Genomic DNA, 15,628 nt, shown 5'->3' with positions numbered 1-15,628 from the left:
TACAGTAAAATCTCATTCATTCGAACTCCAAGGGGACTGGAAATTTACTCAAATAAAACGTAGTTCGAACTGAGGAGGGCCCCTTTAAATATAGTTTATTTGTACGGTACAGCACTCAAGACCAAAACCATCACTGGGCTTGCATTGACAAAGACTTATCTTTCTTCCATCAGCATGCGACCACGTGCCACCTAGGTTCCATATAAAGTCTAAGTGCAATAAGAGTGCACCGTTTTCTGTGGGTGCGCGGGATATAAGGATGGTGGTTTGATGCATGCCATCCTCCTGTGTGCCCAATCTTGGAGATGAGCGTGTGGTAATGTGATCAAGCACATGTTAGGAGGGGCTTAGGTGAGTGCCATAGCATGACCATCAAGCACGAGCTGGGGGCTTCTTTATTCCTGCTCCTTTTAAGCTGGACGGGGAAAGACGCATCGCTCTGCTTACTGTGGTTCAGCCTTGGCACACAACATCACGGTAGCCAGAGACGTATAGAACCTTTGCCTTCGGCTCGGGTATGTACAAAAAGTGGTGCACGGGACCAACAGAGTAGTTCATATTATCCATCAATTAGAATTGGGAGATATTGAATTATCGGGATTTCACTGTATTTGCTTATAAAAGCTACCTAGCCATAATGTACTGCTAACTACACTGAGGCTGTGGTAGGAACAGTTGCCTGCTTTTCTCCCTAACTCTGAGCTCTGACATGGGACCATAGTGAGCTGTGTTCATTTACCTGCTACATTGGAGCTAGTAACACACTTTTTATGTTGGTGCATCAAATTTGATGCATTTTCAGCGTGCTGAAAACACATTGGACAAATACTGCAACAGTCTGGGCGCCATTCCATGATGACCTGAGTGCACTTTAAGCATGCTTGGTAACTTTCCCAAAAAATATGCCTCTTGTAGCATATTGAAGAAAACAGTTTCTAGTTTCTAGAGAGAGATAGAAGGGAGAAAGGAAAGGGCAGGGAGCATTGAAAAGCAATTGCAAGTTGTAGTGTACATGCCTTAGGCGGCTATGTGCAATTCTTACATATTCTAATTACTTTCGACATATTTGAAGGAAACGCACAAATTATTCTTTGTCTTGCATGGTTGTGCAAGGATTTGGCATTGGTAATACCATTTAAGTTGTGCGGCTGTCAAATTAGCCATTTCCTTACACAGGAGATGCCCCTTGAAGAAGTGATACAGGAGGCCCTGCAGCGTCATTTTGCAGGCATTGCATTCCGAGAGAGGAATGCCGGTTACCAGATTGACAGCCAGATGAATGATGAAGGTGAGCGCAGTATAAGCTTAAACACGAGTCCAGTGCTGAAGTAATTAAAAAAAAAAGTCTTCAACTACACCAGTAAAACTCCATTTTGAAAACTAGGCACCTGCTAGCCAATTTTCTTGGCACTGGAGAATTAAGTTTGTTGGTACAGTCGACATCCATTAATTCGACCTTGATGGGACCAACGAAACTGATCGAATTGTCCAACGGGTCAAACATTTTGCCCAATAGAAATGCATGGACGCCGGCTGGGACGTTCTTTCGTGATCGAGTTAAACAGTATGGAATCAATGGAAGTCTGCTGTACTACTTTAGTGTTATGACTAAAGCAGAAATGTACAATGGCAGAGTGACTGAATGTGATGATACTGCACTGCACTTGTGGTGTTCTGTGACTGCCATGTGTTTGTAATTTATTTATGGCAATTCACTAGCTGACTGGAATGCAAGCACTGAACAAGAACTGGCTGCCAAAAGTGCTTACTGGGAATGCCATTAGCCTTCATTTACTTGTCCACTGCAGCACTTTTCTGTTTACTGCGTTTACATGAGTAGCTTTATCCTAACTACTGAGAATGTGTTTAGGAAAGAACTTTTTTGAAGGTTTAGTGCTTCGTGCTCTGTCTTCAAATCCATATAGGCAACGTGGTAGTAGGCACACTTCTGAGCTCTTGTATAGTCATTGTGCTGGCTTTTTAAATATATAACCATTGGGCAATATCACAGCTGATATGATTAGAGAGCTATGGTTTAAACACTATAGGATCAGTGGGAACTACAGGTTCTGTAGTTCCCACTGATCTACAGGCTGACTTTCAGTCGACTTGAGCAGTCGGTTTGGCCTGCTTGTGTTGCTATGCTTCCCATTGTTTCACGGAGGGGCAGCTTAGCACTGCTGTCACATTCCTGCGGTGTTACGCAGAATAGTGCCGGTTTTATCACTCTTTTTCCTTGAACATGTCAGGTCATGCTCTTGCATATTTTTCTTGATGTGCACTCACACAGCACCTGGGACTGGGCCTCCTTACTGAGGATTGATTGTAATGTACTTGTGTGCAACTAGGGAAAACATGGGGAAGGCAGACGATGGAAATTCAAGACGATGAGCAAAGCAAGAACAAGGTAAAAGCGGGAGCCAACGTTTTGATAAGTGGACTTGACTTAATCAAGGCAAAAAGACAAGTCCTTGAAAAAGACAAGTCCACTTATCGAAATATTGGCTCTCGCTTTTACATTGTTCTCATTTTGCTCATCGTCTTGCGTACAACTAGCAACTTTCGGGTTGTTAGGTACCATACTGCTGTCACTTCTTTATGTGCTCTGCAAGTCTGCTCTTCTGCTAATTTGCCAAGATTGCACACATGTTGCTTGCATTGTTGATGCTCAGCTTGTCTATTTAGTTACTGTGTTCTTACCCTGTAGGCTTCAACGTTACGGCTGGAATAGATGTCAAGAATGGCTTTGTGTACGGTGGCAATCCTTGGAATTGTGGAACATGGATGGACAAGATGGGGAGTTCTGAGAAAGCTGGTAACAAGGGGCATCCTGCCACACCCAGGTACTAATTTGGAAGTGCTTGTGATGCTAGTCTTTGTTGCAGAACAGTACCAGTGAGAAGGTGCTGTTCATCATTATATGAGGCCGTTTTGATGATGTACACATTTTGGTAGCATTGTAGCCCTGTCAAGAAAAGTAATGCCACAAATCATGGACATCAGGTCTCAGGATATCAGGGTATCAAGTAATGCCACAAATCAAGTCCCATTAAACAATGCCATGGAATTTCTTATAGCTGGTGCATAAATTATGTTGAATTGCAGGAGCATTCACGTCTTGTTAAACCTAGTCCAGCAGAGGCTTAATACAACAGAAGCAAACTTTAATTTTATTTCTTAGATATTGCAGGCATTACAAATTCCAAGTGAAACGGTACAAAGCATACTAAATGAATACTATTAACAACCAAAGAAGTAAAGATGTAACACAACAGTGCGATATTCACTTCTAGAAAATTGTTCCATGAGGAAGAAAAAAATAAATAAATAGAGGCGTCACTGCCACTAAATTCAGAAAAAGCAGTGCTCATGAGTGTCAAATTTGTTGAAGAATATCATGAATTGTAGCAAGCTGGGCAAGTTGGTGCAACTGCACGTTTACTTACAGCGCAGACAAAGTGGATAAGCACAAGGGAGAGAAGGACAGTGCACAAGCACTGACTCGTGACGAAAAGTTTCATGCAAATGTGTTGCACAGAAAAACAAAAACTCGCCCATTGCAAACCAACAATACTGGATAGGCCAAGAAAAAAATAACATATGTGCTAAACAAAGCCTCAAGCCAAATTTAGTTAAAGTTAGCATGTTGGTTTAAAACTCGACCTTTCAATCCTGCATAACCCGTTAACTCTTTCTTTTCTGCTAAAGATGGTATCATTTGTGGTCCTTCTATGGTTTAACTCGAGACACAGTAGTCACAGGCTATGCCGTGATGCATAACATTATAGCCTGATCACTGGTGTGTTGAATGGATCTAAAGCAGTAGTAATTGCTCAGGCAGTTTTTGAGAATTCGTAAGTGAAACTTCAAAGAAGTACTTCAAGGAACAGAAATGAAAGTAGTAATTTGTTACTTTTAGTGCAACTGCTGAAAGTAAAAGAAATCTTAAATATACAAAATATTCACCTGGCTCTTAGTTTTCAACTTTTGGGAGTCAGACCACGAAAAAATATTATGTAAAATTTGTTGGCATCAATACTAGCCATAATGATGCTCAGTCTGTTGTACAGGGAACATTTGTTTTTACGAATGGCAGCAGGCACCTAGTTTGCTTTTTACTGCTTTCTTTGTGTTAATAAAGCAATAGTTGTCAGGTCACGGAGCATACAGAAGCCTCCTCATCCTTGATTATCGTGCTTTATCAGCTTTTCTATGCAAGCAAGCTGTTTTAGTGCTTGTTCAACTGGCGCCTCCAAGTCCTTGGTTCACTTCCTGTGCAGCACTGTACAGTCGTGTGGAGTGTTGTACAATATTGTACAGTAATTAATAATGGCACTTGCTCAAGGAGCGTTCAAAATATAAGCCATTAGACTGCTAGTCAAGCTTCAGTTGAAGGTCGGTCTGAAATTGACTGCTTGCTCTTGTGTGAACGAAAATTCCACATGGGAAGGATTGTTCGTAATAACTTGCACATGCGCTGATGAAGCACTGATGGATGAAATAGACTCACAGTAGGAAAAATATTATTGCACTTGATATTAGTTGTACACAGTTATCAAAATAACACACTCATGTGCATCTACCATTGTTCGAGACATTGTTAACCCTTTGCGGGTCAGTGACGTAGATATACGGTGCTGCAAACAAGTCCAAAATGGTCGATGCCATATATTTATGCCGCTGTCTGTACCTTGAAAAAGCTCACCAATTTCCTAATTTTTTTTTTCCTGGCATGTGCTGCCACTATGTGGGTATACAGGGAATTTTTTTCGCGCACCTCCCTCTCTCGGTTTTCGTTGCATGGTTTGTTTTAGAGCTAGTTTGCTCCAGTGCATCTATATACTACCACTTGTGCATTGGTGCGCGCGCGGCCGGGTGGCGGTTTGGGTTTTGTTCTGCGGGCAGTTTCGGCTTCTTGCGCTTGCAAAACTGATGGCTCATCATCATCATCAGCCTGGTTACGCCCACAGCAGGGCAAAGGCCTCTCCCATACTTCTCCAACTACCCCTGTCATGTACTAATTGTGGCTATATTGTCCCTGCAAACTTCTTAATCTCATCCGCCCACCTAACTTTCTGCCGCCCCCTGCTACGCTTCCCTTCCCTTGGAATCCAGTCCGTAACCCTTAATGACCATCGGTTATCTTCCCTCCTCATTACATGTGCTACCCATGCCCATTTCTTTTTCTTGATTTCAACTAAGACGTCATTAACTCACGTTTGTTCCCTCACCCAATCTGCTCTTTTCTTATCCCTTAACATTAACCCATCATTCTTCTTTCCATAGCTTGTTGTGTCTTCGTCAATTTAAGTAGAATCCTTTTCGTAAGCCTCCAGGTTTCTGGCCCATACGTGAGTACTGGTAAGACACAGCTATTATATACTTTTCTCTTGAGGGATAATGGCAACCTGCTGTTCATGATCTGAGAATGCCTGCCAAACGCACCCCAGCCCATTCTTATTCTTCTGATTATTTCAGTCTCATGATCCGGATCCACGGTCACTACCTGCCCTAAGTAGATGTATTCCCTTACCACTTCCAGTGCTTCGCTACCTATCGTAAACTGCTGTTCTCTTCCAAGACTGTTAAACATTACTTCAGTTTTCTGCAGATTAATTTTTAGACCCACCTGTCTGCTTTGCCTCTCCAGGTCAATGAGCATGCATTGCAATTTGTCCCCTGAGTTACTAAGCAAGGAAATATCATCAGCGAATCAAGTTACTAAGGTATGATGCCCATAAGATTGTCGTTCATTGCTTCAACACTAAGGTCCTCTTCCTGAGTTAAAGCCGAATACCTGTGCTGTAGCTTGATCCAGAATTCCTCTGTTTTCCCTCTTACCGCTAACTCATTGATTGGCTTCTTATGTACCAGTTTCTTCCGTTCCCTCCTTAAGTCTAGGCTAATTCGAGTTCTTGTCATCCTATGGTCACTGCAGCGCACCTTGCCGAGCATGTCCACATCTTGTATGATGCCAGGGTTAGCACAGGGTTAGCGGTCTATTTCATTTCTAGTCTCGCCATTCGGGCTCCTCCATGCCCACTTTCGGCTATCCCGCTTGCGGAAGAAGGTATTCATTATGCGCATATTATTTTGTTCAGCAAACACTACTAATAACTCTCCCCTGCTATTTCTAGAGCCTATGCCAAAATATGGCTATCTCATCACTAATCGCTCAAAGGGCGACCGCTTGTTTCTCGCTCATTTAGTGCTCACAGGGATGTGCATAGGAAGGATGCCACCGTGCGTGCGTTTCTGTTCCTGTTTCTTTTTTTGAGACTCGCGAGAACTAATTGCCTCTGGTTGGCGATAACATGAAGATTAGCGGAAGTATGTCACATGTTCTGCTTTTTTGATGGGCACACAACTGCACAGTTTTCTTGAGTGCGCACACCTACACAGTTCGATTACGCTGTGGACGTACATATTAATGTAAGAGCAGGAACATTTGAGTTTTGCGAAATAGTCTCGTGTGCGCATTTTCAAAGCCTTGAACTATGTGTATAACAATGCATCAAATTTTTAATTCTTACAAGTTTATTTCCTTTTTTTTTTATTGTTGTTATTCATGAATGAAGAGTACATATATACCAACGCAAGATATTTCTTTCTCACTTTACAGTCACCCTAGAAAAATTATGGTAAATTTTTTTCGAAATAGGTCCCTAGGAAGAATTGGAATCTGTAATAAAAAAAAAAAAATCGAGCCTGGGTGGTCGCATATGGCATAATAAGTCGACCCTGAAAGGGTTGGAACAGCCGAGATGTTGGATTGGAAAACTAGTCAGCCCGACAAGAGCTTCTGTGTGTTCACTGCCGCTGTAACTTAAGAATTAATTTACTGAATTGAACAAAGCACTAACATTGTGTCGTTCTATTGAAGAAATGCTAGGAGTATTGGAGGCTTATTTTGATGATTCCTTTAACTGAAGTTTTGTTTTTCCAGACTCCCCAATCTGCCCATAACCATCAAATTTGCAGAATAGTTAAAGTTCGGTCATCATTTCAGCCTGTATGCATTGGTGCTAGTAGAAATATTCCAAAAGAAATGTTTAACAACATGTTTAAAAACTGTCGATCAAATTGATCTATTTATATAGGCCCGGTATGAAGTTAAACACATAATCACTTTTCTTGAGTTGATGTGTTTCAGCTTTTCTGAAGCTTGAGTCAATGTGCTTCCACGCTATAACCTGCTGTGTTGGCATAGTGGCTTTGGAGTTGTGCTGCTAAGGCCGAAGGCGCAGGATCAAATACCATCTGTGGAGGCTGCATTTCGATGGGAGCAAAATGCAAAAACACCATTAATTGTGCATTGGGTTCACATTAAAGAACAGGTGTTTAAATTTAACGATGAGTCTCCCACTAAGGTGTGCCTCATAATCATATCGTGGTATCGGCACGTAAAACCCCAGAATATAATTTTAAGTTTTAGCTGCCACACTATATTGTAGTAGAGTGTTTATTTTTTTTCTCCTGGCATGTCCAGTGTTAATAATATGTCCATGCAGGATTCTTAGAGCACAGCTTTTAGGCGGCCATTCCTGCAGTGAGTGTTGGCGTAACCGAGCAAATGAGCACAGCAAGAGAAGAAAGTGAACTTGGAGTGCAGCGGGGGATGAAAAGCATGAGGAGTAAAGCGGAGGAGGGAGGGTATGGTGAAAGGGTGAGAAAAATAAAGCATAGCGCAGTGAGGACAGCTCTGAGACGGCACCAGAGTAGCATGTGTCGTCTGGGAGGTCTGCCGGCAGCGGCTACTGTGAATCGCGCCCACCTGTCACCCGCACACTGGCTCTCTTCGATCTCCAGACTAGCGACTCTGTCGTGCCACACTTTGCTCCGTTTGCAACGTGCCACATAAGACAGACCATCCGTGCCAGCCAGTATACTGCAAAATAAAAGCACGTAGAGAGCTGCGCTCAAGTTTCGCATCAGGGAGTATTGTAATCAGGGGTAAATTTTTCTTTTTCTGTGATATGTTTACATTAAACTTTTAATTATTAGTCAGCACCCGTGGGGTGTCTTTCCTTTTGGTTCTGTCTGGTTTGTCGGTGCTGTACGCAAACATGAAAGAAAACATGGCAAGATTATGAGAGACTTAAAAGTGCAGCTTTACAATTCCCAGGTGATATAATTTGCTGTGGTATTCTGTCTGTATTGAATAGTGTGCAGAATATATTTTAAGTTTGTTAGTTTTTATGGAATAATGTTATGATAAAATTCAATGCTTCAGTTACACATTTTCTGTGTATGTCAGTGCTTTACATACAGTGAAATAGTACTAAATACAGTTAAATCTCGATATAATGGACTGAAATATAATGAAATTCTAAATATAAAGAAGTATTTGACTTGTCTATAGAGAACCATGTATTTTGGAGCTCATACAACGAAGTGTGTTTTTAAAGGATTTCAATGTAACAAATTTTACTGCCACTGCGAAGGAATATCGAGACAATAGATGTGAACTTCCGCGGCAAATGCACGTGGTCAAATGGTTGAATTACATGTGGCTGCTTGCAAATGTAACTCTCAAATTGTGCGCTGGCCTTGGAACCAAGAGTGACTGCCAAAGTGGAGTAGCGTCATGTTCCATTTAAAGTCCAAGTGCAATAAGATCCTATTACACCATGCGTTCTGTATGCTTTAGGTGCTGGTGAAAGCCTGTGAGGGTTAATCGAGAAGTATGGTGGCTTGATGAGTGCTTTCTACCTTTGTAAGCAAGGAAAAAAGGGGGAGGGGAACAAGCTCACGGTAATGCAGTCAAGCAGGGCGGGAGGGTGAGGGCAAGTTGGCACATGTCTCCTCTTCTAGCGCAGCTGCGGCTGTGCGTGGCTGAGTGCATATGCAGCCCGTGTGCCCTGTTTTAGAGGCAATCTGCCAACATGAGCAAAGACTGGGTGAGCTGGGATGGCGTGGCACCATGTTTAGTGCTGAAGGTTGTGCAATCTCGAGTTTTGGAGACTCGTTGAAGGGAGACAAAGCATTCGTTCCTTGCTGCCAGTGCTTTTCATGATGGTGTTGTCCTATCCTACTGCAGGTGACACTATCAGCTGCTGGGGCAGAGTGGGTGTGAAAGTGGGGCTGGCTTCACTTCGTACTGCTCAGGAAACTATATTTTCTCGATAACTCTCAAATTCAACAAAATGATTTTTTTTCTCATTCGTGCTTGCTTTTTCTGATTGCCTGATTACTCAAAAAAATGTTCCAGCCCCTTTTGTGTAAGAAAAATTTGGCAGTGACTGCTTATTTGCATAAAAGATCAAATTTTGATGTAACGAAGCAAATATTGTCTTTGTTATATTGAAGTTTAAACAAAGTAAATTATTGCTAATAGGAAGGTGAAAAGGAAAAGAGGCTGCAGGAATGGGCAACTTTTTCAGTTTTCACTGAACACCTGAACTTTCACTGGACACCTGAAATTAATTAATTCATTAATTACAAAACACAACTATGTAACCAATAATTGAAAAATAATTTAATGAACCACCGGGATTTACCCAGTGATAAACACCAGGGCCGCACGTTTCAGCTTTGCTGTTTAACCATCTGTATGGAGTGATTAGACTGACTGTTTTTTCTAACTGAAATTAGTTTCTTTTTTCAATTCTGCGGTAATTCGAAAATTTTATAGCCCCTTTGTGCAAGAAAAAGGTGGCAGCGACTGTAATTGTTTGCATAAAAGGTCCGATTTCAATATAATGAAGTTTTGATATAAGAAAGTGCCGATTTGGCTGACTTTGTTATATCAAGGTTTAAGTGTTATAGCACCACAGGTATTGTTTCAGAATTTTAGCTGGTTGAGAACTTTTATGTGGGTGAACAGCTGCATACTGTTGTGCAAGGTTTGTCTCCGAGGAGCTCAGTCAAGAGAATCAATGATGCTCCTTCTACATGGCTTTGTGGATTTGCTTATTACATATCAGCATGATCTACCTTTCTGCAGAGACGGGTCTGCAGTGGAGCTTGTAGGTCTCTGCAAATCTGCCTTGCGGTGGCTTGATCAGATGTACAAGGACGGCTACTACCCATACAATGCAGTTGAGAAGACTGAGCATGGTATGGCAATACACCTTCAGAATTCTGCCTTCTCACACATTGTTGCCAGTGGTTGTAGTGGCGAGATGGTCTTAGCTACTCACACAGCTAGTAATTGTGCATCTTGGGCAAGTTGGTTGATGATGCACTGCTTGGATTGGGATCCACTGTGTCAGGTCCAATAAACCTGGCAATGGACAAGATGACGATGAGAGTACTGTTACCTCTCCTGTCCCTCATGCTGTTGTTATTCCCAACTACGAACCAACTTGTGCAGCTGCATAGCTTAACCTGTTAACAGGCCACACAAACTCATGGCTTGTGTGACCCTCTTGAATCGAAGAAACTGTTGTTCCAAAAATCAAGAAAAATTTTCAGAGCAACTTGGTGTTAGTGTAGTTAGCACAGTCTTCAGATTACTGTCTTGTCTCCATTTGTGCTGTTAATTTCGTCAAACATAGAGATTTAGCAAGTTCATTATATTGTAGGTGTGCCTTTGTACACACTTCATGTATACTGTATGAGCTGCCTCTTTTTTTCAATTCAAAGCATTTTTTGCTTCAGTCTCTAACACTTTGCTGGTAGCTGTAGCCTATGTTGTCTTCTCAGGACTCCACATGCTATGCACGCTTGCACCAATGACATTGGAGAGTGCAGTCCTGTCAAGTGAAGCTAGGTTCCTTATTGATCATTGCGCTGAACAGAAAAAATCAGTTCCTTGCAACATCCACCCAATATGGAGCACCTTGCCAATCACATTTCTTTTGTATGGTGTTCTCGTGTCGGCTGCAGGGTGGTTGTTTGGCACACATCACATTTTTGTTTGCAAACAACATGCCATGCAGGACGTCAGCCTTTAGAAGAATGGAAGTGACAAACCACACAATTGAAACTATGCTATAATGCCAAGGTGGGTGCTGGGCAAAAATGTTGCCTCGAATGAGAGAGAGAAGGTTGGCGAACGGCTTTGTACCTTATATTCCGGTGCATAAGATGCAGCTTTTTTCCTAAATTTTTGGTAATGCGTCTTATACAAAGGTGTGTCTTATATACCGTATTTGCACATTTATAACGTGCACTTTTTTAAAATAAAAGGTGCAATTAAATCTGCATGAGCATTACAGTCTTAACTAATTCTACTCAAAATAAAAAATGAAGCCGATTCTTACCTAAAAAAAAAAAAGAGCTCTATGCAAGGTAGCTAGCCACACTGCCATCAAATGGGTCGTCTGAAGAAATTTACGCTCTGAAACACCGCAAGGTAGTTCTATGGTGCATGGAATGCCCTCCCACAGATGGTGGTAGCGTGAGCCTTCGAAAAGTGTGGCATTTCTAATGCGTTAAACGGAACTGAAGATGACATTCTGTGGTCGGTAGACAGTGAAAAGGTGTTGTTGCACTACGATAGTGACTAGCCGCTAAGGTTCAGCTGTGTGTGTGTATGTGTGCTTTTGTATGTTCTATAAAATCATTTCTACACTCTATGCGTCGACTAAGGTTTCGTTATTTGATGTGCACAGTAGAATTGGCACTAAGTTATTTTTTTTTAGATATTTGGGCGGTAATATAACTGCAAGCTACAAGCGGTGGTGCAGTATAATCGTGAAAATATGGTATTGTTTTCTTTTATTTTTGGCAAATTCTGAATTGATGTTGATTAGGCTTTTCTTCAACCTTTACAATGGCCCATTATGAATGATGCGTCCTAAATACAATACTGAACCGTCAACCTGCCAAAGGTAGAGTGCCAGCTCATTGCAATGGGTGTGGCAACATCATCGTCATCAACCCATTTGTACCTCTAGTACCTCCATGCATTTGTCACATTGTTCCACCTGGTTTGGCAGGTTCCAACCAGTCGCCATTTACAATGTTGTTACTGAACTGACGCTCAAGCACATCAAAGCGAACGGCTGCACTGCTACAGCCAAGCAGGACAACAAAAATTCTGCAGCCTCCCAACTTTGTGGTGAACCACAGCTGTAACGCTCTTTTGTAGCACGTGTGGTAGGCATGGATGACTGAAGGGGATCGCAGCTATACAGCAATAGGGCTCATGCGGTGCATTTCATTCACCGAAGTTGCAAAGTGGGTCTGCGATGCCTGGAGTGGTGTGTTGGTAGCTATAGTCACTGCAGGGTTCTGCAGAGGAGGCCTACTGGCTTCATCAGTGCCCGAGCACTACGGAAGCAGTGACAACAGCGATTCGGAAGCCGAAGGGGATGCCCCAGTGATGCTACCACCAGAACTTGCTGAACTTTTTGTCAGCGCGTTGGAAGACGAAGACTTTGAAGGGTTTGAGTGCATAGAATGTTTCTCTCTTGTTTATATGGGATGTTTCTTATTGCGTAGTCGTTAAATTTTCCCCCGCGAATTTGGCACTTCGCAAGTGTGCCTACAGAGACTTAAGTTCTTCGAGATGTTCCACACAATTACTAAATGTTTTTGTGGCAAGTGAGTAAGCGTAGGTGCATCTTTTACACAGGTGCATCTTATATACTAACTTTTTCTCCAAATCTTGTGAAAAGCGGGGGCTGCCTCTTTTACAGCTGTGTGTCTTACCCTAAAAATCCGCATATAATATGAACCCGCATATAGTATAAGGTGAAATTTTTGGGACGCGTAATGGAAAAAAAAAGTTTTAACCGCTTATAATATGAGTTAGGAAAACTCGAGGAAAAAATTAATTTAAATTGCACTCCGCACTTCAACCACTGTCTTCCTCAGCTGCGATCTCTTCGGATAGTTCCTTGTCGGACATATCTTCCCAGAGGTACTCATGCTCTGGGCCATCGAGCCCGTTCGAGATGCTGCACTTCTTGAATGCACAATGCACAAGGTCCTCTGGTATGCTGGCCCATGCATCCACAATCCCAGGGTGTCTACCAATCGGGAAAACCGGGAATTCTCGGGGATTTTGAATAGTTTGGAAATACTCGGAAAGAACTAAGGGAATCTGTGCTTATATCAAGGAAAATTGGGTGTATCTTTTTTTAAAGGGAACGAAAGTCGCGTTATTGCTGGCTCGAGTAACAGAGAGGAATCGTGAAGAATCTACTTTGACGCCGTGTCGTCGGCTGGAGGAGTTGCCAGTGTGCACTCAACGACCGACTCTGCGGATTCCCGATAATTTGGACGGCTTCGCGGCACCGCCACGTAGCCCATAGAGTCAACGTATCAGAACGTGTGAAATTTCGGACGCAAGAACCCTTCGCCGTGCGATTTTCCGGACGTTTTGCCGTGACCGCAGGTCCGAAACGGCAATAATCAAAGGCACCACCGCTGCCGTTTTGATTAATTCGCCACCTCGAACCGGCACTCTCGCACGCAGATCCGCTGGCAGCCGTTGCCACCACTGCGGCAGCGCTAGGCCTAGCTGCTTCGACGTTCGCTATGAAGCTTCTTGCCGTTGGGTGCCGAGTTTTTTATTAAAAGAATTAGCTGCTGTCAGCAATGGCACGGACGCCGCTTTTGTGGTCCTCGCGATTGGCTTAGAAACTTAGAAAACACGGTGCGTTGCATAATGTCGGTTCCCGAAAGTCAGCTTCGCCTCTGTACAGAAATGTTACATGGTGAAGCATACGCAAAAGTATTGCAGTGAAGCATAACAAGCGTGGGAAGGGGCTATTGCCACGGAAAACACTATGTATTCCTTAATTGTACGCACGTGCACCCGGTATTTCCTGTCACAGTACGAGCGCCGATATGTCTAATATGTGTACCGACAGGCCTTCAGAGCGTTTTCGAACGTGCCTGTGGCGGTTTGAGCCCCTAAGGGCAGTAAATGACACGCATTAATTTTTTTCCAACTGGCCGATTTTTCGAACGTTTTCGCGACCCCTAGGGAGTTCTAAAAACCGGCCGTGGACTGTGCAACTGACCAAGATGCTTCAACTGGTCCTTGGGGCGAACGAGTGGCAGGAGGAGGACAAGAACAGAAATGATGTACGCATTGAGGAATAAACGGGAAAGGAAGCTTGCTGCCGCCATTTTGAAGGAACTTGAGCTCAAAAAACAAAGTTTTGGCTGATGCCGAGATGCAGGTGTCCCTCATCCAAACCAAAATAAACTCGTTAAAGCAGCGAAACACAACACTCAGGCGTCATGCTTGGGCTGAGAGTATGTCAGGACAGATGAGGTTGACTTACGAGTGGTTGAGAGAGAATCTCAATTGTGACAGAGTTTGGGCTGCATACCACTGAGCTTGCTATCAGTTGATAGAAATAGCTCATATTCGAATATATTTGCTTCTATGTGCGTCTCCTTTTTATTCATATTTGTGAATGTCCAACTTCATTTGCAGTTTTTTTCGAAGACACTTTTTTTGCTGTGCATTTTACTAACCCCTTTCTTCTATTCTCTTTTTGAATAAACACTACTCCTTAGTATTCAAATTGGATTAAGTCGCTTTATTATTTTTTTCATCTGCTTACTCGAAAGTGACAGAATCAGGCGATATGTTTTCAGCCCGTCTTGACATAAAACCACGGTGTATGAATATACTGAGGTGTTGACACTGCGCCCGCCGGCGCATCCATAGTATGTTCGGCCGCGGCGGGGCGCACCCTGTAGTTCTGCTGCGAGACGACAGATGGCGCCGCGACCAGCGGGCTCAGATCAGTGGGCTGGTGCCTTGAGATTCCACTGCCCATGCTCGATTTTCGAGTTCAGTAGCGTGAGTACAACTGAAAGCGCTAAGAAAATGCTTTACATGTAATAAAATCATGCGTGTGTCAGGCCTAATGCTTTACTGATATGAAAGTATCTGCTGTACAGCAGTTAATGATGTCATGCAGATCGCGAAGCACTTAAAGCCCATTTCCCAAGACACGGTGTCGCTTGTTGCCTGTGTCAGGCTGTGGGAACGGGCGAAGAAGCACAGCGATTTCGCATCTAAGTTCTGTAGCGCAGCAGCGTGGCAGCAGCTGAAGTGCTTGGGGTTTTGGTCTCTTCGTAAACACGTTGGACATGTCCGGCGCCGAGGGCACTGGTTGCACACAGTGGCACCGCTCGCTACTGTCGAATTGGCTCTTAAAGGACATCATCACATTCCCAGTCCTCTACGCAGATAAGGCTGTCGAGTTTCTGCTTCACCGCATCTATGAAGTCATTTGCTGATGTGACATTGTTCGGGTTGTGACATTGTGACATAAGGGCCCTGAAATCGGATATGTCTAGTAGCAGCTTCTCTCCCTCAACTACTCTGCAGTTGCCAAATTTAGGAGGCTTGAGGAGGGTGTAAATGTATAATGTCTGGTACAGCTGCAAGAAAGTAGGCATTGACGGGTGGTCATTCTGGCTTCCAGCCAATCTTACCTTACCAAAGAAACGTTCAATTGGATCTTTATTCATCTTGCTTGTCAAGACATATTTAAAATTGTAATTGTGCAGGAGAGCATTGCAAAGTTCTTTTGTGGATTTTGATGTGACTCGAAGGTCCTCAGATGTGCTCTTGGTGAGGAACATGTCTTTTGTTATCAAGCCATACTGAAGTTCCTTCTCCCAGCATATTGAAGATGATGTCGCTTAGCCGCTGGCTCCAAGGCTATTTCCGAGTCCCCAGGTGTCGCAGCGTGCAAAGAAGCTTGCA

The 15,628-nt window shown here is 43.1% G+C and overlaps 1 protein-coding gene across 3 annotated transcripts in view; it reads left to right on the top strand.

The window, feature by feature from the left end:
• Positions 1-15,628, top strand: part of LOC142559762 (glycogen debranching enzyme) — a 152,236-nt gene that overhangs the window by 80,955 nt on the left and 55,653 nt on the right. For all 3 annotated transcript variants that reach the window (XM_075671390.1, XM_075671391.1, XM_075671392.1), the window contains 3 exons: positions 1,177-1,288; positions 2,708-2,843; positions 9,947-10,059. In XM_075671390.1, coding sequence (XP_075527505.1) covers positions 1,177-1,288; positions 2,708-2,843; positions 9,947-10,059 — 361 coding nt within the window. The remainder of the gene's footprint in view (positions 1-1,176; positions 1,289-2,707; positions 2,844-9,946; positions 10,060-15,628) is intronic.

Source organism: Dermacentor variabilis, chromosome 10, assembly GCF_050947875.1.
Source record: "Dermacentor variabilis isolate Ectoservices chromosome 10, ASM5094787v1, whole genome shotgun sequence".
Lineage (NCBI taxonomy): Eukaryota > Metazoa > Arthropoda > Arachnida > Ixodida > Ixodidae > Dermacentor > Dermacentor variabilis.
The sequence above is the reverse complement of the archived record's forward strand: the minus strand, read 5'-3'. Positions and strand labels throughout refer to the sequence as shown.